This window comes from Phacochoerus africanus, chromosome 15 (assembly GCF_016906955.1).
Source record: "Phacochoerus africanus isolate WHEZ1 chromosome 15, ROS_Pafr_v1, whole genome shotgun sequence".
Classification (NCBI taxonomy): domain Eukaryota; kingdom Metazoa; phylum Chordata; class Mammalia; order Artiodactyla; family Suidae; genus Phacochoerus; species Phacochoerus africanus.
In genome coordinates this window covers 76,567,250-76,593,746 of record NC_062558.1, presented here as the reverse complement: position 1 = coordinate 76,593,746, position 26,497 = coordinate 76,567,250, and the positions used below count along the sequence as shown (strand labels likewise).

General features: G+C 42.1%; 1 protein-coding gene across 1 annotated transcript; it reads right to left on the bottom strand.

Annotated features, from left to right (window-relative positions):
- Positions 1-15: 15 nt before the first annotated feature.
- Positions 16-26,497, bottom strand: OIT3 (oncoprotein induced transcript 3). Its single transcript, XM_047760938.1, has 9 exons — positions 26,422-26,497; positions 21,230-21,604; positions 19,775-19,882; positions 15,647-15,769; positions 11,917-12,039; positions 9,769-9,929; positions 7,531-7,946; positions 2,303-2,402; positions 16-604 (listed from the first exon to the last, which is right to left on the bottom strand). Exons 1-9 carry the CDS (start codon positions 26,480-26,482, stop codon positions 431-433), a joined length of 1,641 nt encoding a protein of 546 aa, XP_047616894.1. The 5' UTR covers positions 26,483-26,497; the 3' UTR covers positions 16-430.

The window sequence follows — 26,497 nt, the reverse complement described above, 5'->3', positions numbered from 1 at the left end:
TTTACATACTTAAGGAGTCGTTGGTGTTTAAGTCATAATTTCAAGCAACTATTTGATTTTTTTCAGTTCCTAATTTGCAATACTATGCTCACCTTCTGATTTTAATGGTGCTGCTGCATCCTACACTAGGTGTTCTACTGCAGGGAGGAAACGGGGTGGGAGGGGGCCTGGGGTGAGCTGCTTTCTAGGTACCCCTGCAGCTTCTGACATCCGGAGGATGAAGCCCCACGAGGACAGGTAGGTTAGCAGTGAGGTGACCTTTCCTGACCCAGTGGGCTAGAGTCAGAGTGAGCTGGTTCTGGCAGTTTGTCTAAAGCCACAGTATGAGGTTTAAAGCAGCATGGTGTTCTAGGGTGTGGGCTGGTGTTCTCAGAGTGCAAGAAATCCAATCAGGCAGCAGCCCCAAGCAGAACTCGGGTGTTGGGTCGTCCTAATCCTCCCAGTCGATGCTGATGGGGCCACCTGTCAGCATCTGGCTCTGCAGGCCAGCAGCATCCTCTCCTTCAACTGCCTCTCGGCGCATTCGCCGATGGCAGCCCTGGGCGCAGCGGGACCGCTGATCCAGCATCCCGCAGACCAGGACCCGACAGTGCAGGAACACCTCCTGGAAGGATCGGAGTGATAATGAATAAAAAGAGCAATAGCAGTTGCCACTCATGGGGCCCTTACTAGAAGCCAGACACTGTACCAAACCTTTCACACGTATTATCTCATTTCAGCTAAACAACCACCTTTGAAGTAGATGCCATCTCTTCCACAGATGAGGAAACTGGAGGTTAATGGACTTGGCCAAATTCACACATTTAGTAGGGTGACAAAGACAGTGAGGCAGGTGGGTGATTTGAAACCCGGCATCCATAACTTCTGCCTTTGTGTGGAGATGGGAGACACTTTTGTGAGGACAACAGCTAGTAACGTTATAATCTTCGTTCTTCACCCCAACATATGGGCATAACATGGGCTTCCATGTACCTCTGTGTAAAAGGACAAGTTCTTTCTGCAAGCTTCTTCCTGCAAGTAACTTCCCAAAGCATGCTCCCTAGTTGAGGAGGGAGATCAGGGTTAGCTAAGTGTTCTAGAAGTGATGTAGCTGGACAGGACATGAATGCATGTAAAGGCAGCATGGAGAAGACTACTGGTCTCAAACTTTCTTGTTTAAGTGTTTCAACAACTCTACCAAAAAAAAGAAAAAGAAAAAGAAATAGAAAGAAACTTCACACACACACACACACACACACACACACACACACGGCCTCATAACCTCTATCCATGTGTATACATTAAAAATGTATCATATTCAGGAGTTCCTGTCGTGGCGCAGTGGTTAACGAATCCGACTAGGAACCATGAGGTTGCGGGTTCGGTCCTTGCCCTTACTCAGTGGGTTAATGATCTGGCGTTGCCGTGAGCTGTGGTGTAGGTCGCAGGTGTGGCTTGGATCCTGCGTTGCTGTGGCTCTGGCTTAGGCTGGTGGCTACAGCTCCGATTCGACCCCTAGCCTGGGAACCTCCATATGCCATGGGAGCGGCCCAAAGAAATAGCAAAAAGACAAAAAAAAAGTATCATATTCAACTGCATATAAATTTTTATGACAATGCTTTTTCATATTTCCTTTTCCTATATTTTATTCTACATTAACTACTTAATATTGCATTAATCAATATACTGTTTGTTTGGTATAAACAACCCCTCTCTCATAACAGTGCTCTATAATCACATTCAACAAATAATGCTTGTCTTTTTGTTTATTTTGAGAAGCTATCAGAATCGGAATTTTTAGAATATGATAATTTTGTGGTCATTACACACGTCAGATAACTTTCCAGAAAGTATACCAATTTACACTGCCCCTGTGCATCTCCCTGTAGCCTTGCAAATTGGGATTTCTAATTTTTATAAATGTAATACATATAAAATAGTCTTATAATTATTTTGATTGGCATATATCTACCATTTTCACTATTTGTCTTTTCTGTGGATACTTTTCCATATCTTTTGCCATGTGACCACTATACAGGCTGTTTCAACCACATCTGCTCACAAGGATTTTACACTATAATCATATAGCATTTTCTTTGAATAAGCACAATTATTTTATTGGGAGAGGGCAGATAATTGTGACATTCATAGGGGTGTTGAGTTTTTGGATGGCCAGTTGCATAGTATTTTTCACAGAGGTGATGCAGATCCTAATCGTAGGCTTGTAGAATGTGAACAGATTGGGACACCAAGAAGGAAGGCTCAGATTGATGGGAGGCTGGGGAGGGGACACACCTTAACAAGGTAAAGGAACTCAGCTCACCTTGTGGTCTTTGCCCACAAACTTGAAGACAGGGACCTGGAAGTGCTTTGCTAGGTGATCTCGTGATGTGTACTGTTTTACTGAGTCATCTGAAACACAGCTGGAAGTAGGACAGGATAGCACGTAAGACTTGATTGTTTAAACAGAGATGGAAAAACAATCCAGTCCAACATTTTGGTCCAAGAAGAAGCAAACTGGGTGGAGGAGGCTGGGCTGCACTCAAGATTTCTGAGAATGAAGGAAAAATGACTCTAGAAGGCATCTTCAGACACAGCCCTGCTCATTAATGCTGTTTGTCCCGTTCTCATTTACTCCACCCACAAACCGGGCAAAGGGACCTCCTGTTAAGTCGATGTGCTGAAATATTAGCAATGGCAATGACGTTTGTTTCGAAGATATCTTCTGAAACCAAGGTATCTTTGTAAGGCTGAATTTTCATTTGTAATATATTGCAGGAATTCTGCAGTCACAGACTTTATTATCGATATAAGAAGGCTTTTCTTTAACTAGATTTCATTATATTCATCAGACACCTAATAGACACTCACTCCTGAAGGGGATCCAAAGGTGAGCACATGCCAATTTGTACAACAAAATGCTGCATAAAAATGTGACTTTCTTAGAGAATAACTGGATCTGGTGGGGACGGGTCATTCACCTCCAAAATGTTTTCATTCCTCTTTTCCCAAATTTACTGCTAAATCTTAGTTTGACAGGGCTTTTGGGCTTTAATCTCAGGTCTGTCACTCAAAGTGAAATTCCTAGGCTCACCACAGGGTTGGCTGGGGGAAAAGAGGTGTTACGGATTCTCCAGTTTGAGGCCAAAGTTTAACATTGATCAACCATTTTTTTTCTTAAAGACCAGGACTCACCCATGTATTATCTATTCTATTATGTATTATCTATTTTACACATGTATTTTATATCTATTATATAGTTTCTATTCTGAATTCAAAAGGAACTTTTTTCCCTGACTGTATTTTCCTTTTAATGGATACTTCATAGCTCCCCGCCAACCAGGCCAATAAAAAAGCGGGGATCAGATGTAAAAGCCTATAAAACTGGATACTTGCTCGACACACAACCACCTTCTAGGTCATTGCTAATTGCTGTTAAAGGGCAGCTGAAAAATCCAATAAAATTGTTTAAAAATAAGATACTGTGACTTGTGTTGCCCGTGGTACCTTATCGCCCTGCACTGAAGAGTATCTAAATACATTATGCAGTTCCTCTTATTTCTTGTGTCCATGTACACATTTTCATTTCCTGAGGGTAAATGAATTTATACCACCTTCTAATTATGTTCTCTCATAAATACCTAGTGCATATCTAATCTGTGTGACACACTTTGCTGGGCGCTGCAGAGGAGATTGAGATGAACAGTATAGTCTGTGATGTCAGAGAGCTTATAGTCCACTACCTATGAACCTATGATAATGACTGTAACATGATGTTAAAATGGCACTTCATCTAAGTGCCTCAGCATTTTCAATTTTTTTTTCCCGCTTTCTAGGGTTGCACCCGCGGCATATGGAGGTTCCCAGGCTAGGGGTCAAATCAGAGCTACAGTTGCCCGCCTACACCACAGCCACAGCCACACCAGATCCGATCCGCGTCTGCAACCTACACCACAGCTCATGGCAACGCCGGATCCCTAACCCACTGAGTGAGGCCAGGGATCGAACCTGCAACCTCATGGTTCCTAGCCGGATTTGTTTCCACTGCACCACAACAGGAACTCCCATTTTCAATTTATCTTTACCTAAAGATATTTTTAAATTGAAGTATACACTTTGCTGTACAGCAGAAATTGATGCAGCACTGTAAATTAACTATACATTAATTTAAAAAAATTTTGGGGGGAGTCCCCGTCATGGTGCAGTGGAAACGAATCTGACTAGGAACCATGAGGTTACAGGTTTGATCCCTGGCCTTGTTCAGTGGGTTAATGATCCAGCGTTGCCATGAGCTGTGGTGTAAGTCACAGATGTGGCTCAGATTTTGGCGTTGCTGTGGCTCTGGTGTAGGCCAGCAGCAACAGCTCTGATTGGACCCCTAGCCTGGGAAACTCCATATGCCACAAATGCAGCCCTAAAAATACACACACACAAAAAAGAAAGAAATTAAAGAAAAAAAATTGTAGTTGCTTTACAATGTTATGTTAGTCTCTGGTGTACAGCAGATGTATACATAACTTTTTCATATTCTTTTCCATTACAGGTTATTATAAGATACTGAATATAGCTTCCTGTGCTACAGTAGGATCTTGCTGTTTACCTATTTTATATATAGTAACTTGTATCTGTTAATCTGAAACTCCTAATTTATTCCTCCCCTACGCTCTTCCCCCTTGGTAGCTATAAGTTTGTTTTCTATGTCTATGAATCTGTTTCTGTTTTGTAAAATAAGTTCACCTGTATTATATTTTGGATTCCACACACATACGAGGATATTTATTTTCCTCTTTTTGACTTATTTCACTCAGTATGACACTCCTTAGGTCCATCCATGTTGCTGCAAATGGCATTATTTCATTCTTTTTTATGGCTGAGTAGTAAAAATACTATTATTTTTAAAGAGAAAATGTGGCAGGAGTTCCCGTCATGGCTCAGTGGTTAACTCCAACTAGAAACCATGAGGTTGTGAGGTCAATCCCTGGCCTCGCTCAATGGGTTAAGGATCCAGTGTTGCCGTGAGCTGTGGTGCAGGTCACAGATGTGGCTTGGATCTGACGTGGCTGTGGCTGTGGCGTAGGCTGGCAGGTGTTTTGACCCCTAGCCTGGTAACCTCCATATGCCGTGGATACGGCCCTAAAAAAAAAAAAAAAAAAGAGAGAGAGAGAGAAAGATAAAATGTGGCAGAAAGAGTTGTTTCAAGGTAACACATTACAGAATAGAATCCAAGACAAATTCTGGCTCTTGATTTGGTGTTTGCTGTGGTTAGATAATGCTAGTTTGTCAGCTCCAAGTTCATGTGCTAAAAGAAAGTAACAATAATATAGGAGAATCTAAAAGAACTGATTACCAAAAAGTTGTTTGATATTTGATTTTGGAATTCAACGTTTTTCTTTTTCTGGAGATAAATTTTCTGCTTTGCCCAGGCTTATATTAAATTATTTGCCTTCTCGAAGCGTAGGCCTTTAAACTAAAACTAGAGGGAGGTGAATCAGATGTGTTAAAAATCAGGGGAAACCAGCCTGATTTAAATCGAAGTTGGACAATGAATAATCAAATAGTTTATAAATATAAGCAAATCACATTATGTGTATTCTTCCTGTCTAACTCTTAATGATCCTTCAAGATTCATTGGAGTTTCTTTCCTCAATGAGACTTTCTCTGATTCCTTCTGATGTGACCTAGAAATCTCCCTTCCTTCACCTCAATGCTGCGCCTGCAGTAAAGTTCATTAAATATTAACCTAATGAATTAGGGAATGAGTATTTATCATAATACTTTACTTCTACTTTTTATTTTAAAACTTTGTGGAGAACATTTTAGGATGGAAAGAAATCCAAAGGGCTCCAGACCACTATCAGCCATCCAAAGCAGCTCAGAATGATGTATTTTCCAGAATCTGAAAACAAGCTAAGAAGGCCTCAGGAATTTGAAGCTAGAAGTATTCCTACTGGTAAACAGTTAAATTTACCAACCACAGGAAAGCAAGAGCCATCAAAATGTTTTCAGCAGGGATCTGACTATATATATATTCTTCTTCTTTTTTGTTTTTTTTTTCTTTTGACTGGATACCAGGGCTCCATGGAGCTGAGGAAGGCTGTGTTAGGAAGTGTTTTATCTGTCCAGGTGGGAGATAGTGAGGGCTGGAATTAAGGCAGTAAGAGAAGACTAGAGAGAACAAGGTTGAGGCATTGCTACATTAAAAAAATACTTCTCAGTTGATCCTAATGTGCATCAGGGGTTGAAAAATCACTGCAGGAGATTGACAGCAGCAGGTGAAGTTTTCCTGTGGGGAGAGATCCGGGGAGATAAAAGCAAAGCAGAAATTTCAGTGTCTGTCAGGCCAATTAGCAAAGGGCATGAACCCAGGGCACATCTTATGGTGCTTTTATTAGACCATTCCGCTCTTCCTAAGCTGCAAGTCCTGACCCTGCTTGAGCTATGTCCCATCTGACATTGAGAATGAAGAAGAAACTGATGAAATACTGAGTTTGAGGAGTGAGTGTAATTTTCCTGGGAATTAAGCAGGGGGTGTGGTAACTGCTAGGATTCCAAAGATACACAGAGACACACAAAGTTCCCAATCCAAGCATCCTCAGGAAATATGGAAATCCCTATGTATAAAACAAGCAAACAAAAACAAACTTCACTTGATCTTTCCTCTGCTAAAATCTAGCAAGTATTTCTTCTCTCTCCTTCACTATCAAACTTCTTAAAAGAGGGGTCTACATTTGCTGCTTCCACTTTCTCAGCCCCTTGCATTTTCCAGCCCCCACCTGCCACCCATGCTTTACCCCGTCTGAGCAAGTTAATCAATGCTATAGTTTCGGAGTTGCCGTCACGGTGCAGAGGAAACGAATCTGACTAGGAACCGTGAGGTTGCAGGTTCCATCCCTGGCCTCGCTCAGGGGGTTAAGGATCCGACGTTGTCCTGAGCTGTGGTGTAGGTGGCAGACAGCTTCGATCCTGCATTGCTGTGGCTGTGGTGTAGGCTGGCAGCTGTAGCTCAATTCGACCCCTAGCCTGGGAACCTCCATATGCCGTGGGTGCGGCCCTAAAAAGGAAAAAAAAAAAATCATATAGTTTCAACTGTAAACAGGAGTGATTCTCTGTCCTTTGCTTCTAGTCTTGAATTTGTTCTTGGGTCCAACTGATACATATTTCCCACAGCCCACTGAACCTCTAGTATCCTGTGGACATTTACAATACAATATTACTTCTTGGAGTGATCATATTCAATATTTTCACATCAAATCTGCTTTTCTACCTATGTCCTTTCATCTTGGGTAAGGGCATCAGGTCAGCCAAATGAGCTAGACCCCTTGCACTCATTTTCAACTCCCCACTCCCTCACCAGTTTTTACCACCGAAAGGTCCATAAACGGTTTCTGAATTAAGAGCTCGGCTTCTGAACGAATTAGGAACTCGCAAGAGTGCAGCGTGGTTTTAGGAAAAGAGTTTGCTCGAGCGGGTGTGGACCGGGTGTGGGCGGGTGTGGACCCGGCGGGTCGGGGAGGGGTGGGGGCGAATCCGTTGTCCAAGCAGCCTGCTTACCCATCTCGGATGAGGTAGTACTTCAGGATCTCATCGATCTTGGACGTGGGGGTGGCAAAGCAGCTCTCCACCAGGCTTTCTAAGCCATTCACGTGCACCAGGGGCTCAATGCCAAAGTAGAGGGAGTCGCGAAGCTTGAGGGTGGGCAGAGCTTCCCGGTAAGGCTCTTCAAACTCATTGTCCTTGAAGATCTCCAGGGTGAACGGGAAGATTCCGTGACTGCGGCTCATGATTTCCAGAGGGGTGTTGCGAAGGTTGGGGACGTAGCCTTCAGAAATGGTGTACAGACGCGGGAACTCGCAGGTCACCGGGATCAGCAGTTTGCTGGTGCGGATGATGATGTCGCCGCTGCTCCCTGGGGTCTGCTTGGGTAGACCTGTCACAAGGTTGCTAGCCACGATCTTGTCGTTCACCACCTGTCAGTGGAGAAAGAGTCTACGTTTATTTCCACAGAGTCCCCTCCCTACAACCGTAATATTCCCCAAATTCCTCTTTACATCAGAACGTATGAAAGATTTGGTTGCTGAAGCCTGAAGCTTTTTTTTTTTAATTGCTTCTCCTCTTTTTAGTAAGATGTTTTGACTGTTAAGAGCTTTACATACCATTTCATGCTCAACCCACACATTCCTTTGGAGTGTTAGTCATAAAACCTGAGCTATGCAGAATCAGCAAATTCAAAGCTCTGATATTTTAGAGAAAAAAAGCTTCTGCTTTTTTTTGTTGTTGTTCTTTTTAGGGCCGCACCCGTGGCACATGGAGGTTCCCAGGCTAGGGGTCAAATCAGAGCTACAGCTGCCAGCCTACACCACAGCCACAGCAACACCAGATGCCAGCCCCGTCTGTGACCTACACCACAGCTCATGGCAATGCTGGATCCTTAACCCACTGAGCGAGGCCAGGGATGGAACCCATCACCTCTGTTTCCGCTGCGCCACAATGGGAACTCCTGCGTGTGTTTTTTTTTTTTTTCTGGAAACCTAGAACTGGTGCTCATGCTGCAGCATGACCTTGTACTCAACTCAGACTTCAGCTATCACATTTATGTGGATGATTCTCAGCTCCTTATCTCCAGCCTTGTCCGCTCTCCTGAGTGCCAGATACTCCGACTCAACCTGAGGCATTTCCATCCGATTCTCCACAGGGCTACAAACACAGTTTGCCTCAAGTGGGAACTTCTCCAATCTCTCCCCCATGTCTCGCCCCCAGTCTGATTAGCTCTCTGATTTTCCCTGAGTACAGTAAATATTTGTTTATTTGGTCACAAGGGCCTCTGCCTTGATCTTCTGGATCCAGGTCCTCTTTTTTTCTATCCATCTCTCTCACTATTGACAAGATCCTAAGAGTGCCTGCTTAATCTCATTCCCAGGGGGAAAAGCCCAAACATCCCACCCTAGCACACAAGGCAGATCTCTGAAAGTACAGTCTCCCCATATCTACTTTTCCACTGTCCTCTTCCACTCTGAATTCCTTGCCAGTCTGGCTGTGTTGCCCATTCACTCAGCATAAGCCTCAAGAATTCCCAGCTCTGAGACTTGCTCACTTGTTTCCCATTGGAAATGCTCTTTCTTTCCTTCTCTGCCTGCCTAAACCACACACAAGCTTCCACCCCAATTCAAGGCCCACTTGTCTTGACTGCTCCAGTGTCGGTCTCTTTCTGGGCTCCTACACCACCTTCCAATTAGAGCCCCTGCCTTTAATTTATATTTTGTGTGTGATGTCATTTCAGTACTACCTTGTATGTTCTTAGAAGTCAGGAATCTTATTTCACATACCCCTCAGACTCCTCAGCCTGGGGCTATACCCAGATTCTTGGATGAAAGTACGAACTTTTACCTCTACCTGATTCAATCCATGAACTCATTTGCTATCTCATACATGGACTGTCATCTCTATCAATCGCTTTCTTCAGGTAAAAACTGGTCAGAGGAGACACAGTCTGCCTCCCGGTACTGGTGCTGATGCACTCAGGAAAATGCCTGCATGTGTTGGACAGATGGTTCTATTTGAGAATAAAAAGAGCAGAATTCTTCCTAACTCACGGTCCTCCCAATGCTTCTGGGACCACAGCAGATGCTCAATAATACATCTGTTAAATGAATGGCATATGATTTTTTGAGTTCCATCCTTCCTTATGGAAATACTTCATCTATGACACAAGCTACACAGCACACCTCTGTCAACAACCTCCCAAACAACTGGATTTGGTAACTCCCCGAGGGTCCTCCAGGAAGAACCTACATCGACCACCGTGCCACAGGTCTTGAGGGAGAAGATGATGTTGACGTGGGTACCATTGGACACTCCTCGGCAGGAGGTGTTGGTCAGGAAGAGCTCCAGACCGCCGACCAGGTCCCTGGGGATGCTGACTTCAATGGTGTTTGACTTGCAGAACACGGGGACTGCGGGGACAGGGGCTGCTGTTAGAAGCAGGAAAGCAGAATTGGGAAAAGGGGAAGAAGCCTCCTAGGAGACATAACTTCACCCTCTTACAACTTGAGCTGTTTGTTCCAGCCTCAAGGAAATCTATGAGGCTCAAAACAAATTGCTACTCCTACCTCCCAAGGTTGTGTTCAAATGATGCTCCTCAAATATTATATGGTTTCCCAAATGAGGAAATACTGTGTTTTAGTTTCAGTTCAACAGACATTTATTTCAAAATATGGCTAGCATAACTCCATGCCCTGCAACACCTAAAGGATGAACTTTTAGTGCAAACACAATTTATTGGCAATACAAAACAAGACTGCTTTGATACAGGCTTAAATTACATAATGCTACTGCTTCGACTTTACCATTAATTACCACCTCATAAAACAGAGGTAATAAAAACAGTTTTAGTGCACTTGGGGAAGTGTTCCAAATTGTCCTTGCACTGCTCAGTAAACCATAAACACTGACTATAAATTCCACTTTAATTTAATATAAAGAGATTGCTTTTCTTTAAACGTTCACTTCTTCAGACTCTACAAATACCCTAAAAGGAATACTTCTGGGTACTCTTGGACAATATGTGAAGGCATAACATAAAAATGGTATAGTACAGGAATTCCTATTGTGGCTCAGACGGTGAAAAACCCGACATAACGGAGTTTCCATTGTGGTGCAGCAGAAACAAATCAGTCTAGGGACCATGAGGTTGTGAGTTCGATCCTTGGCCCTGCTCAGCGGGTTAAGGATCCGGTGTCGCCACGAGCTTTGTTGTAGGTTGAAGATACGGCTCGGATCTGGTGTTGCTGTGGCTGTGGCATGGGCCGGCAGCAATAGCTCCAATTCGACCCCTAGCCTGGGAACCTCCATATGCTGCGGGTACAGCCCCCCAGAAAGACAAAAAGACAAAACAAAATCAAAATAAAACCCAACATAGTGTCCATGGGGATTCGGGTTTGATTCCTGGCCTAACTCAGTGGATTAAGGATACATCTGCAGAACTAGGGCTCCCACAACTGCTTCCCGAGACATTCCTCTTGCTTAATGTGATCCACACGTCTGTTGCCTAATGTTTTCTGAACTTTTCTGTTACATTATGTTTGTCTGAAGTTGTCTTTGGCCAGTTTAAATACGGCTTGCAAGACTACCTCCAGGAGTTCCTGTTGTGGCGTGGCGGAAATGAATCCAACTGGTATCCACGAGGATACTGGTTTGACCCCTGGCCTCACTCAGTGGGTTAAGGATCCGGCGTTGCCGGGAACTGTGATGTAGGTTGCAGACGCGACTTGGATCCTGCATTGCTGTGGCTGTGGTGTAGGCTGGCAGCTGTGGCTTCGATTCAACCCCCTGCCTGGGAACTTACATATGGTGTGTCTGTGGCCCTAAAAAAAAAAAAGGTGGATCTCAAAGGGATATCTGCATACCCATGTTACGCAGTGGACTAGCTTTATAAAGGGAAGAAGCCCTGTCATTTGCTGCAGCATGGATGGAACTTGTGGACAATTTGCTAAGTGAAATAAGCCAATCACAAAAAGATAAATATTGTAGGAGTCCACTTATATGAGGCATCTAAAGTGGCTGACTTCATAGAAACAGAAGGTAGAACAGCAGTTGTCAGGGACTGAGGGGAGGAAAGAATGAGGAATAGTTGTTTTAATGGGTATAGAGTTTCAGTCTTGCAAGATAAGAAAGCTCAGGAGATCTGTTGCACAAAACTGTGAATATACTTAACACTACTGAACTATCTCCTTAAAGTTGATTTAGACAGTAAATGTTATGATGTATTTTTTGCAACATTTTAAAAATGATTCCAGAGTGAATACACACTGCTGAAAGAGTTGGTATTCTAAAAGATGAGACTCTTGACACACTTGGGTGAGGAAGGCAGGGTGATTGGGGGGGGGTGAAGAGTGGGTGGGTCGGAAGTTAGGGCAGAGCTTAAGCCTGTCCATACACTACCTTGGCACGTGTGGTTATCCTCAGACAGCACCAAGCCCCGGGGACATTCACACTGGTAGCCCTTCTCAGACGTAAGGCAAGAATGACTGCAGCCGCCATTGTTATTGTGGCATCCTTCAATGTCTGCAGTAAAAACCAAAAGAAAAGGGAACGATCTTGTAGTCCTCTTCCCCAAGAATTCTGATTCTTGGACTGGTGCTTTGCATCAGGCATCATACCTGACTTATCACAGTATCACCAGGGCCCAAATTAGTCACTGAGACATGTAGGGACATCCACAGAGAAGTTTATTAAATGTAAGAGCAGTCTTACAACACACATAGCTCTAACCATTGAAGCCAGTCATTGTGTAGAATGCCCTTCAATCTGGATTTGTCTGTTTTTTTCATGGTTAGACTAACTATGGGGAGGAAGACTCAAAAGTCATTTCTTAATTGCTCTAACATTTAATCCACCCAATTTGAAATGTTATAGTCTTATGGATGTAAAAGAAACTGACAGAATATAAATTCACCTGGAACAGCTAAATCAGAGTTAATCAGAATTATTGCCAGTTTGTTGGGTCACCAGCCTCTCTCCTCCGGGAATAATAGCACTGGAGCCATGTTGCTTGGGCTGACAGCACACTGAGGGACTCCACTCCACAGAGCCCTCTGTGACATTCCTCTTATGAGGTGGTTTTTTAAAGCTTCCTTTTTAAAAGTTTTGTATTTTCAAAAAGCATACTCAATCAAATGGACAAAAAGGAAAAATATTCAATTGAAAAATGAATAAACTACCACATAATGTTATAATTAGCAGAGGAAAAGTAATAATCTTTGTGGGCTCTAGATATTATCTTCTAGATCATGGGTTATCAAATTCTGGCCTGCTACATGTTGTAAATAAAGTTTTATTGGCACACAGTCATGTCCATTTATTTCCCTATTGTCTGTGGGTTTCTTTCTCACTACAAGGGCAGAGTTGATTAGTTTAAATAGATTCTGTATAGTCCACAAAGCCTAAAAAAATCTACTATTTGGTCTATGCAGAAAAAGCTTGCTGTTCTAGGGGTAAGATAATAAAAGGGAATGCTTTCAAATCATTTAAGATGCTCAAGGAAAGATATGAGCCAATTTCCGGCTATAGCTATAACTCTCGGTTCAATAATAGTAAAAAAAATATTAGTTGTTTGGAATATCAATAAATTAACTTGGGCTGAATCAATTTTTGTGAAACAGAGAAATGTGCAATGAATTAATCTTTGCAAAATTTGAGAGATGAGACTATTACCTGTATGTAAATCTGTACAGTTAAAAATGCAGAAGTATTCCTATGGATTTTTGAAGTAGCTGAAAATGCTATACAATGGCTTAGAAGAATCATAAAAATATGCTATATTAAAATTAATATTAATAGGATTTTTTTTCCTTAAGAATGATCCTCAAGTCATTTTAATTTCCCTGAGTCTCCATTTCTTTTTTTTTTTTGCCATTTCTTGGGCCTCTCCATGGGCATATGGAGGTTCCCAGGCTAGGGGTCTAATGGGTGCTGTAGCTGCTGGCCTACGCCAGAGCCACAGCAACATGGGATCCAAGCCGCGTCTGCGACTTACACCACAGCTCACGGCAACACCGGATCGTTAACCCACTGAGCAAGGCCAGGGATTGAACCTGCAACCTCATGGTTCCTAGTCGGATGCGTTAACCACTGCACTACGACGGGAACTCCTCAATTTCAATATATGTAAAATGAAGGGGTTGGACTAAATGTTCACTCTGGATATTTCCAGGTCTAAAACTGCAAAGCACAGGAGTTCCTGCTGTGGCTCAGTAGGTTAAGAACCTGACTTTAGTGGCCGAGGTTGCTGCAGAAGGGGTTCAAGCCCCAGTGAGGTGTTGCAGCTTAGATTCAATCCCTGGTCCAGAGAACATTCATATGCTGCAGGTGCGGCCATAAAGTAAAAGAATAAATTAAAAATAAAACTGCCAAGTATAACATAAATTGAAATTCTTATATAAAATTCTTGAAGAATTTTAAGTCTCTTATGAAGATATACCAAAATGTTTAGAATGGATATATCTGGCGAATGGGATTGTGGGTCATCTTAGTTATCTTTCTTTTACTGTTCTGTATTTTCTTCTAGAATATAATTTTTTCAAATAAAAGAGCATAATAAAAATTTAAAAAGAGTTTTTATTTTAAAAAAGAAGATATGCTCATCTAACAGACCAGCTGAAGAAACAAATATGTTTGAACTATTAATAAAATTTAAGGGTTTCAAATATGAATCTTAATCCTAAAGTGTAATTCATATTCAAATTTTATTTTCTAAACTGCTTGTCAGTTAATGATTATTAGGTTTTAAAGTTATATGAGGATTAACTGTAATATTTCCAATAAAATACTCATGGATAATTACAAACGTTCCTCATGGAACATTTTATTAATATTCAAATGTGAAAAGATTATTGCATAAAATAAAATTTAAGGGGGATTCAGGACATTACCCTTATTTGATAAAATTTAAATTTCATTTAGTCTTATTATAAGGGATAGCAGTTTGAAACTCTGGTTAATGGTCCCTGAGTTAATAATGCAAACTTTGTTGCATGAAATAAATTGTGAGCACTAGCCCTAATTTTTCCTTTTGGGGTAATATTTTATTATTTTGAATATAACTAGAATAAAGTGAGCTCTTGTAAGCGGTATTACGGTCTATTATGCCACAAATTCAATTATCCTCTGAGATAAATCATCTGTCCTTTGTAAATAATAATAACTATTTATCTCTTCCTATAATCTGCAAAGAGTTGTGTGGCTTTTTTTTGGGAGGAGGGTAACCCTCCACTCCCAATGTCATGAGATTCGGGCTTATTAAAGTGGAAGTGATGACATTTTAGTTAGGATAGTTTGCAAGGGCAAATATGCCCTGGAGAAGGGACATTATCTAAGTTTCATATCATAATAGTAGACAATTTCCATTTCAGTTATTTAACATACATCACAAAGTCTTTTTATTACTTAATTATGTAAAATTATACTAAATGTATACAGCATTTCTACTATTAAAAAAATAGATAACTGTACTTATCTCCCCAAATGTATTAATATTCAATAAATGCAAAGCATACAAGTAGAAAACATGACCTCATGCAGACCAGTTTCCCAAACTTCCAAGACAGTAAGACTGACCTATGGAACATGCGAAAAACACAAACTAAGGCCCCTGCCACCTCACTGAGCCAGAGTCCCCAGGAGAGAGGCCTGGGAAGGGCCAGCTTTAAAAGCACCCAGGCGGTCCTCCTCAGCAGGGTTTCTATCATCTTGTTCCTTGGATCCGCAGCATAGGTGTCACTTAGATGTTATTTAGAAACCCAGTATCTTCACCTGACCCCAGACCTACTGAATCAGAATCTACATTTTAACAAGTTCCCATGTGATTCGTGGGCACATTAAAGCTTGAGAAACACGGAATACGCTGTTTTTATATCTCAAATTAAAGTGTGGTGTTCTTCTTCTTGCAAAATGCAACAGCTCCCTCCTGCTAAAGCTTAGAGACAAAAATCAACACTGCACTCAGCCTTCAACACGAGTGTCCTGCAACAATGCTCAGTAATGGTGATCTGTGGCTTCTTTACACAGCCAGAGCATTCCTCTCTTCTGATGCTGGGCAGTTTCATGCACATCAAAGAATAAGCCAGTGGCTTAGCTGGGACTCTTGATGTGAATCCCTTCTTACCCATCTCACCTTCACACGTCCTGCCATCACTTCTCAGCACACGGCCGACACCACATTCACAGCGATATGAATTTTTGAGGTTTACACAGATCTCACTGCAGCCACCATTGTTTTGCTCACATTCATTTTCATCTGCAGAGGAGAAACCACACCTTTTGCATACTGCTGAGCCTCAAAGTCTTTTCCCAAGCCCCTTAGCAGAATCTCCACTTCTTTTCAGATTCTGTCCATAGCCTTTCCACAACCCAAATCCCTCCCTGCAATCCAGTATGATCCCTTCTATCAGCCTGGTCTCCGCAACCCAGTTATTTGTCTACCTACCCTCTGCTGGAATGAAGGCAGCGGCTGCCTACTGATTCCCTGCTAAGGGCAAAACTGTTGGGGAAATGAAGTGCTCTTTTTAACCTGGGTTCACCTATTTGTATTGGTGAGTCTCACTTTCTCCCGTTTCTACAGATTTGCTAAATAAATGAAAACTTCTAAATCAAATTGTGTTTTAAATGCATTAAAGGAATTTACACTGCAGGAGAATATGTCTGATAAATTTTGTGTGTGTGAGGCAGTCTTCTATGATAATATGAACAATTGCCCTCAAAATCTATTTTAAAGATCAGAATAGTCCTGCATTGTGCTTAAGCAATAATTGCTAACCTTTTTAAGAATTGATGAAGTTGGGATGGAAATACTGTAAAACTGGGTTATGATGATCACTGTACAACTATAAATATAATAAAATTTATTGAGTTTAAAAAAAAAGAATCTGACGAAGGATATGGACTCTTGCTATAAAAAAAAATGCACAGTTGGCAACATATGTCGATCCCCTTCCTTCTACAAACAAAAAAGGCAAGTTGAGGAGCTAAATTTGTCATGGTTTGGATACAGGACATAAGCCAGGGACTGGGGTTTAAACACCCACAAGGTGACAGATGGCATGGCCTTGCGCCCACGAGAGGAGATGGGCTGGAACTGAAACCCTGCTCAAGTCTGGACCCCTGGAAAAGGTATCCCCACAATGAAAGGGGGAGAAGTCTGCTCCGAGGTCCAGGGAAGCAGTGAGGAGCCAAATGCCTGAGGCTGTAGGAGAGAGAAAAGGCTTCACTAAAGCCCAAGTCAGGCCCTGCCAAGGGTGAAATATGAACTCAGAATTCGCACATGGCGTGGGGATCTTGAAACAGATAAACTGATACAAAATTTGGCTTGGACCTGGTAAAGCTTCTGTGACAAAAACATTTGAAAAACTGCTCAGTGGTTTACAAACAAACAAGCAAACTAGAAAACTTCCAGGTGATAAGAGTGGCGTCCCACAGCAAAACAATTACGACAGAAGATGGTTTGCCATAAAACATTACGCACGAGGAGGTGATCCAGGTTGAGAAAGCTGGCAAGATAACAAGTGGGAGGCTCTGGACTGGAGAGAACAGGGTAACCCAGAAAAATCCATAATACAAGGATTTAAAAAATTACTAAACAGTGAAAGAAAGGCCGGTAACTAACATAAAAGAATGTATAGGAAGACAAGGCACAGCTGAAACCAAACATATAAAACTCGTAGAAATGAAAAATATAGTTGATAAGACTAGAATCTGCCTCTGGGCCTCTGGGCCTCTACTGCCTGAGTGGATGGTCAGAGGCACCATCAGTCTTCCTGGGTGGTGGCCACACTGGTAAATGGGTCCCAGCTTCTGTCCAAAACCTGGACTGCTTACTTTGTGACTGATTTTTTTTTACCTGCGAGAGAAATTCACTTCTACATATTTAAGCCATTGTTCTTTGGGAGTTTATTGTCATTTACAGCCTAACCTAAATACTTGATTCCAATTTCATAGATATGCACACATGAGGTAAGGTATCTTTTTTTTTTCTTTTTGCCTTTTCTAGGGCCACTCTCGCGGCATATGGACATTCCCAGGCTAGGGGTCTAATTGGAGCCATAGCCACCAGCCCAAGCCAGAGCCACAGCAACGCGGGATCTGAGCCGAGTCTGCAACCTACACCACAGCTCACGGCAATGCCGGATCCTTAACCCACTGAGCAAGGCCAGGGATCGAACCTGCAACCTCATGGTTCCTAGTCGGATTCGTTAACCACTGTGCCACGACGAGAACTCCGGAAAGGTATCATTTTAATGTTCATTTTTAAGGACTCACAAAACCATGATATATATTGTTATGGGTACAACATAAATAATAAAACGAACCAGAAGGACACATACTAACTTCAACACAGTCATTACTCCTGCAGGTGAGTAGGGAGGGTATTGAGAGGGGTAAATGAAACAGAGCGAGATGGCTTTATTTGTATCTGTAAACTTTTATTTTAGAAAAAGTTAGAAAAATTTAGCTATAAATCTGGGGACATGGATGTCTGTTATATTACTCTCCTATACTCTTCTCTCTGCCCCCAAAAATACATAATTTATAATAAATAATTTAAATTGTTACATTACAAAAACTAAAGTAACACATAAACACAAAACTTTGCCTCTACTTTCAGGAAATCCACATCATCTCCTTGAAATCAACAGAGAGACCCCAGGCAAAAAGCAGGGACTTTTCCCTATGTCCCGCTAGGCAGAGATGTCCAAGGTAAGTTGTTAAGCAAGAGATGTGAATGGTGTGTATGATACATGACCTTTGGTTTAGAAAAGTTATATACATATATATATAGGTGTGTATATATGTATGTATATAAATACCTATATATATATATATACATAGGTATTTTTATATCTGCTGACGAAACCTTGGAAGGGTTCATAAGCAAATAATGTAAGAGTTTACTTGGGATGGAGGATGGAGTTGGAGGAGGGGGTAATGGAACAAACGGAGGATAGAGAGTTGGAAATTTCACTGTATGCCTTTCATGCTGCTTAATTTGGGAGCCATTTGGATACATTACCTATTCAAAAGTTATATTAGAACCAAAGCAGAGAAATGAATTTCTTTAAAGGAAGGCAAATATTTTCCAACAGATGTGTGTGTGTGTGTGTGTGTACTTGTGAGAGGTTGAGGGATTATAGGAACCACTGACTCCCATACTCCAAACCTTTTTGCATTAAATCACATAGTCAAAATTGGCCATGCAAGAGCCCTGACAACTGTTACAGGCGGGCCTAAGGATGGTCAGTGGGTTCATGAAAGAGACTGAGGAATAAAAGCTTTTCTAAAATCAGAACGCTGTTATATCCCTTTATATCCTGATCCCCTCTCCTGTCCTGATCTTGCTACTGTTCTTCTAGAGGAGGTGGGTGTGGGGCAGTTCTCCCCTTTCTCTCTTGACTTGTTTTAAAATCTACTTGAGTCTGAATACAAAAAGCTTTACAACATTAAATGGAAAAGAGATGAGCTTCACTCTTGGGTTTTTCAACTCTATCTTCTTCAGCTGTAGACAAAAAAAGCACGTATCCTGTTGGACAACTCCGAATTTCCTACAAATAATCTGACTCTTTCTGACTGCTCAGAGAAACCAAAATTATATTAGTGAAGCTGTAGGTGCAGGTTCTTAGATAATTCTCAATAAAACCTAGCCAACAGAAATACAAAACAAGTCACACATGTAACTTAAAATTCCCACATAAAAAACCTGTTAAAGACATTGGTAAAATTAATTTTAATAATATATTTCATTTAACCCAGTATGTCCCCAAATTTCATTTTAATATGTAATCAAGATTAAAATTATTGAGATATTATTATTTTTTAAACTAGTCTTCAAAATCTGGTGTGTGTTTTGTACTTACAGCACGTCTCAAATTGCATGCTAAATATTTATCAGAAATACTTGATCTGTATTTTAGAGTCATCAAATTTACAGTTTACTCAAGTTGTCCCATACATTTTCAGTTTTCCAATGACCAAATCAAACATTAGTTTTTCAGTTAAAAATAAGTAAAATTACAATTCGGTTTTTCAGTCACATAAGCCACATTTTGAGGATGTCATGGCCACACATGACTGTTTGGGACAACACAGTCCTACACTGTCCCTACATATGACATAAATTTGGCTTGAGGCTTTCATTCCAAGTGTTCAGAGACACAAACTGGAAAAATTATGGAGCTCTGAGTCAGGAAGAGTTTTTGATTTGTCCTTTTGCTCCTAATAGTCTGTTTCTACTGCAAAATGAGTTTCTTACCAAAGCACGTCTGTCTGTCGGGGCCTAGCACAGTCCCTGGAGAGCAGGTGCACTCACTGGTATCCAGGCAGCTGCCATGGCAGTCCTCATCGCAGATGTCATAGAAATCTACAGGAGGATAAAGACAACCTTTCATGAGGGACAGGCCCAGAGGACCATCTCATTCATGAGAAAGCCTCAGGAGTTCAATCCTGGGGTACGAGTTCCTAGCCAACATCAAGAGAATTCTCGCTGTTCACGGTTTACAGAATCCAGTGCAAAGAGACACTGCCCAGAACATGTTCTGTGATTGAGACCAACGAGTACTGACTTCAGATCCACAGGCCCTTGGGTGACTATGGAGTTTCCGCAGATCGAAAAGCTCACCAAATATGAGTTGTAGATTAAATAAGCATTATGTCCTATTCTTCTATGCAATCTATTTTTTTTAGTGTATAGATTTTGATGGGATTAGTAACAAAAAAATTCACTTAAAGGTATTCCTGATCTCAATTAGTTTCTTCCCCTTATATATTCTTTTAAAAAACCAGAGGATACTAAGCACAATGCTACCATACGGATGTCTGAAATATATCTTTTTTTTTTTTTTTGCTTTTGCTTTTTAGGGCTGCACTGCGGCACATGGAAGTTTCCAGGCTAGGAGTCAAATCGGAGCCACAGCTGCCGCCACAGCTGCCGCCACAGCCACAGTCACAGCAACACGGGATCGGAGCCGCATCTGCAACCTACACCACAGCTCATGGCAATGTGGAGTCCTTAACCCGCTAAGCAAGGCCATGGATAGAACTCCCATCCACATGGATACTAGTTGGGTTTGTTACTGCTTAGTCACAACGGGAACTCCCTGAAATAGATCTTTTTTTTTTTTTTTTTTGGTATTTTTGCCTTTTCTAGGGCCACAACCACAGCATATGGAGGTTCCCAGGCTAGGGGTCTAATCAGAGCTGTAGCTGGCAGCCTACGCCACAGCCACAGCAACGCGGGATCCGAGCCACATCTGACCTACACCACAGCTCATGGCAACGCCAGATCCTTAACCCACTGAGCAAGGCCAGGGATCAAACCCGCACCCTCATGGTTCCTAGTCAGATTCATTAACCACTGCGCCATGACGAGAACTCCTGAAATAGATCTTAAGAAGGGGTCCTCCAAGTTCAAAAAGGTTGAAAATCCACACTAGGTAACGGATATCAACATTTCACTTTCTAATGTCTTGTATGAATGGAATGAAGACAAAATAAAACCGATCAAAGTCATAGCCCCTTTCCCTTTCCATTCTTCAGGGATTTTTCAGCAATATAAGAACAGACCTCAGAAATTACAATCTGGAGGTATCCAACTCCCTATATCAATGTTCTTCAGGCCCTGAAATACTACCAGGCCTGAACTTCGGGGGGGCACTTTCTCTTTGATGCCGTCTGTGGCCTTGTGGGAGAGGGAAAGGAAGGTACTCACGACCACAGTAGACATGAAAGCAGACACTAGGCTTGGTCAGACGATACACATAGTAGCCTCCAGGGCAAGCCTTGACCTCCACGGTGGTGTTCCAGAGGCAGCAGTTGCCATTGAAGCTCGCACAAGCCTGGCGCTGCACAATGCCATCCCCTTCCCGAGGATGGCTGCCATTGAGCCAGACCGGCGCATGGGTCCCACAGTGGTTTTCTGGTATGCAGAAGGTGGGCATGGCATCCCCTGCCATGCCTGTGAAGCGGTACCACTCCCCATCCACACTGTTGTCACACAGAGGGGAACCTTGAGACTCATCAAATTGGTGGTCAGTGTTCCTCCACGGCTCATTCAGGCTGATGTAAGCAGAACAAGGGTCTAGGGCTGTGAATGAAAAAGACATCTCAGAGGCACCTTGTGATGTTTCAGATCCCAGTGAAAATAGCCTGAGTGCACCTTGAGGTATTACATTTTGGCTTTTTGGGGTACGAGAAAGAAATAATCTGATGTCCCCAAAAGTAGCTTGAGATTCCTCAAGTTGAATTAAACATATGTATATGACTTATAAATATATATTATTGTATATTATATATATATATTTTGTTTTTTTGTCTAGGGCTGCATCTGCAGCACATGGAGGTTCCCAGGCTACAGATCAAATCAGAGCTGTAACTGCCAGCCTATACCACAGCCACAGCCACAGCAACTCGGGATCTGAGCCAAGTCTGTGACCTACACCACAGCTCACCGCAACATCGGATCCTTAACCCACTGAGCAAGGCCAAGGATCGAACCTGCGTCCTCAGGGTTGCTAGTCAGATTTGGTTCCGCTGAGCCATGATGGGAACTCCGACTTAAACATACTTCATAAATGCTTTTTGCATGTGAAAAATTTTTTCAAATCTATTTAAGGTTTTGTGTCCACATTAGACTAAACCTTTGATCCAGAGCAATCGTCTGATAGAGGAGAGTTGTTCAGACCAAGGGAGGTTATAGTCTCACTGAACTCTGCACTTATCAGATTATAGTTTGAGCACAGTGTTCAGACCTGGAGACTATATTTTATGAAAGTAATGGACAAACTTGATGTCCAGAGGAAGGTGACCAGAGTTAGAAGGAAGCCTAACAATTATTTACTGGAGAAGAAGCTGAGAACTATCATTTGGAGAGAAAAAAAAAAAAAAAAACCCTGAAGAAAATGCATTGGTTTTCAAAAATCTGGAAAAGGCTTATGAAAGAGGACTTGGGTATTCTGTTAACAACAAGAACAAATTGTTAGTGGGAAGTGCATTTCAGTTCAGCTACCCAGTAATGGAGAGGCTGTACCACAGTGTGGTAAGCTCTTTATCTCTGGAATTTTTCAAAAAGTGGTTGGAGGATCATTTGTAAGCAAGATCATGGATGGAATTTGCACTAATGGGCAGTTTGGCTGGATACTGAATGTGTAAAACTCATTCCACTGAGAGGGAAAAGGCTTCTGGCACAGGTCAACTGCCTTGAAATATACAATTGATTGGCCAAGAAATTACCAAAGATATTGTCTATGTGAATGTTGGTATATGTTTCATCAGCTTATTACAGATATCATGAACTTTGTGTCTTCACAGTCAGCCACGGCAAAACTGTCTAGAATACAGAAAAATCTCAAGTCTGCATTTTTAGTGCATAAACAATATGGACAAGGAGTTCCTGTCATGGTTCAGTGGAAACAAATCTGACCAGTATCCACGATAACGCAGGTTCCATCCCTGGCCTTGCTCAGTGGGTTAAGGATCCTGCGTTGCTCTGAGTTGTGGTGCAGGTCGCAGATATGGCTCAGATCTGGTGTTGCTGTGGCTGTGATATGGCTGTGGCATAAGCCGGCAGTTACAGCTCAGATTCGACCCCTAATCTGGGAAACTCCATATTCCACAGCTGCAGCCCTGAAAAGAAAAGAAAAATAATGATAATAATAATAATGGCAAATATATTATCAAAAACATTTTAATGACTGAAGACACTAATATCCCCAGTGTTATCACTGCTTCTCTTAATTTCAGGGAAGCACTGAATTAAGGTAAGCAAATTGTCCTTACAAAGAACGTATAAGACCAAAAAATTCTAGAAAGGAGCGTTAGCCAGAAGGAACTATCCTTCTTAATGCATGTGAGGCTGACTTAATTGACATTGCAGGCAGGGAATTCATATTAAGGCCAATAACACTCTGTAAGCAGGAAATGCAATGTCAGCAAATACTACACAATAAATGTGGCTGGGCCATGAACATAAAATCTAAGTTGTCTAGAAAATATTTTGGATTTTCCCAATCTACACTTCAAACTCAAGTTTACTATCAAAACTTGAGATACATAGAGGAGAGTGTAGCCAAATGCTAATGGCCTCACTGGGAATACAACAGATTGGGCCAGGAAATAAGAAGGATATTGCATATTTTGGAAATAACACTTTTGCAGAGTTATACATGGCAGGAACAACTCTCCCCTTAAAATGTCCCCGAGGTATCCCAACTGTGCCCTGATCATGGTAGGATGTCCCTTGAGGGGGAGAAATGTCCTCATACAGACTTTCTCCCCTCTCAGAAGGGAAAAATTCCTTCATCTGCTCTCCTAGCTGTGGTTCTCCTATGAAGAAAGGTTTCCAGGGCAATTTCACAGGTGATTACAAATTCATAGAAATATTTGGTTCATCTCCTTGGCTCTAATTTTTAAGAAATGGTTAGGTATTCAACTTTTAATAGCTTTTACAGAAATTCCTAAACCTCCCTCAGTAACTATTTCACAATTTATTAAGTTTTTCCTTAAATCAAACTATCATTTCTTGTTGCTATCTCTTAAAAGTTTACTTCCTTTCTTGTTGCAGGAGATACATGGCACACATTGGAGAAATTTACCCACTATCTTCTGTAAAATAAGCATATATTTTAAAAGTTACCCGTGCAATATTTTCTAACATTAAATATAGTCATTCCCCCCCCCCCCCCCCCGCCTTTTAAGGCAGTAATTCAATCCTTTAATAACCTGGCCACGGGTGTAAATTCCTACCTTCAGTCACTCAATGTGTAGAGTCTGGAATTCGGTAATTACTAATGTTGCATCCTGAACTGCTGATGTGTAAGCGTGTGTGTGTGTGTGTGTGTGCGCACATATACACTTCTCAAGTGAGAAAGCTTCAAAAAGAACAGCCCAGTGGGGTTCTCTCAAAGTCTAAGTTGGGGACCAGCTGGCAGAGGGCTGGTCAGTTTTTACTTGGATGCTCGCCTGTCAGCCGCCCGGCCGCCCCTCCTCAACCCGGGATGCGGCGCGGACGTCAGTGCGCCCCCAGGGCCCGCATCCCGCGGGCTGGGCGTTCGAGAGCAAAGGTCAGCATGCATCCCCGCCCTTTGGTTCTGGACTTCGGGAGTCGCCGACAGTTCAGTCCGCACTCTAGACGCCGCCCCTCGGGTGGTCGCGGTTGCGGGATTCTGCGCCCACGAGCTGGGGCCGGAAGCCCCTCCTCTTCCCCCCCTTTACTTCCCGCCTTCCCCCTCAGCTCCTCCCCCTCAGCTCCTCTCCCTCGCCTCTTCTCCTTTTCTCCTGTTGCTCTTCTCCTCCCAGAGCAGCCCTATCCTCGACTCCAATCCCCAGCCCCCAAAGTTCTCCCTTTCTTTTCTGATGGCATTGAGTCAAACGTCTTAGAAGGGCTGCGAAAAAGAATAAAATAAATGAATAAAATAAAATAAAAATATCTGCGAAGGGAGAAGGTGTCTGATGGGAGGATACAGGAGGTGCTGGAGGGAGGGTAAGCCAGGAAAAAACTGGGAGAGAGCTGAGAGGAAATTAAGGGAGAGATGACTTTGGCTTAAGCAATTCTTGGTTCGGTACTGGCTGCAGATACAGGCTGATGAAACAGCCCAAAACTATCTTTAAGATTATTTTTTTTAGACCAGTTCTAGATTTAGAGAATAATGGAGAAGTTAGTACAAAGAGTTCCTGTCTAATGGGACCCAGTTTCCCATATTACAAAATAATCATACACTAGTGTAGTACCTTTGCCACAAATAATGAACCAGTGTTGGTACATTATTATTAACTCAACCATAGTTTAGATTTCTTTAGTTTTTGCCTATGTCTTTCTCGTTCCTAGATCCGATCTAGGACACCACATGGGATTTAGTTTACCATGTCTCTTTAGGGTCTCAAACCTATTTATATATGTATAAATATATACATGTATATACATATTTTTTTGGGGGGGTCTTTTTAGGGCTGCTCCTGCTGCATGTGGAAGTTCCCAGGCTTAGGGGCCTAACTGGAGCTGCAGCTGTTGACCACAGCCACACCAGATCTGAGCTGCGTCTGTGACCTACACCACAGCTCCCAGCAATGCTGGATCCTTAACCCACAGAGCAAGGCCAGGGATCAAACCCTTCATCCTCATGGATACTGGTGGGGGGGGGGGTTCCTTACCACTGAGCCACAGTGGGAACTTCCTTTAATATATATTCTTGAAGGTGCTAGAGCAAGGCCTGAGCTACCCAGAATAAATAAATAGTGGCAATTAAGCACCCAGCTTTTCAAAAGTGCCAAGAAGGACGCTTCTCTTCACCTTAACCTCCTCTCACTTTCTCTTCTAGTTAGAACTCATATTGGGAAAGGAGAGAGAAATTTTTAGTAACTGGAATTTAAATTTTTCTTTGCCATGTTGGCCAGTTTTGTGCCAAGCCTGAGGGGGAAGACAGTTTAAAGTTCATTCAGTCTGTGCAAAAGTCATATTTTCAGATGTCAAGACTCAGAAGACTGATTTATTCAGATCTGTTCCTTTCATGGGCACAGTTAGTCCCTTGCATTCATTAAAGAAAAAAAGCTCCTTCCCTCTAAAAACCTTTTTTTTTTTTTTTCCTCTTGAAGTTGGAACTATAAAAGTGCCTAGAATATAAAGAGGTTAGAATTTCTTTTACACATATCCAAGAAATACTTGGCTTGTGGAAAGTTGTTTGGACATGGCAGATCCATGGAAATTTTAGATGCCCAGGCAAGAGGCTAAATGGCACATGGAAGAGAAATTCTCTGAAAACATATCTTCATAGGTTATTCATGACTTTTCTTATACTATTCTAGAACCCATATTTAAGATTCTGGAATCTTGCTCTTAATAACCTGTACACAACAGCAAATTCCTACAACAAAAAGTACATTGTGCCATGTACTTGGCATAAGACTTACCCTTTGGTGACACGAGTGTTATTGTGATAAAGAGGCAGGTGAGAAGCAGGAACTGAGGCATTCTTCTGGACCAGCC

What these genes read in the sequence shown, in the direction of transcription:
- OIT3 (XM_047760938.1), bottom strand. Translation starts at nt 26,482, where the DNA reads ATGCCTCAGTTCCTGCTTCTCACCTGCCTCTTTATCACAATAACACTC. An exon ending in TGATGGCAGGACGTGTGAAG is followed by an intron (nt 12,040 to 15,646) that starts GTGAGATGGGTA and finishes TTTTTACTGCAG; the next exon opens with ACATTGAAGGATGCCACAAT. An exon ending in CCTGTGGCACGGTGGTCGAT is followed by an intron (nt 7,947 to 9,768) that starts GTAGGTTCTTCC and finishes CTCCACTGACAG; the next exon opens with GTGGTGAACGACAAGATCGT.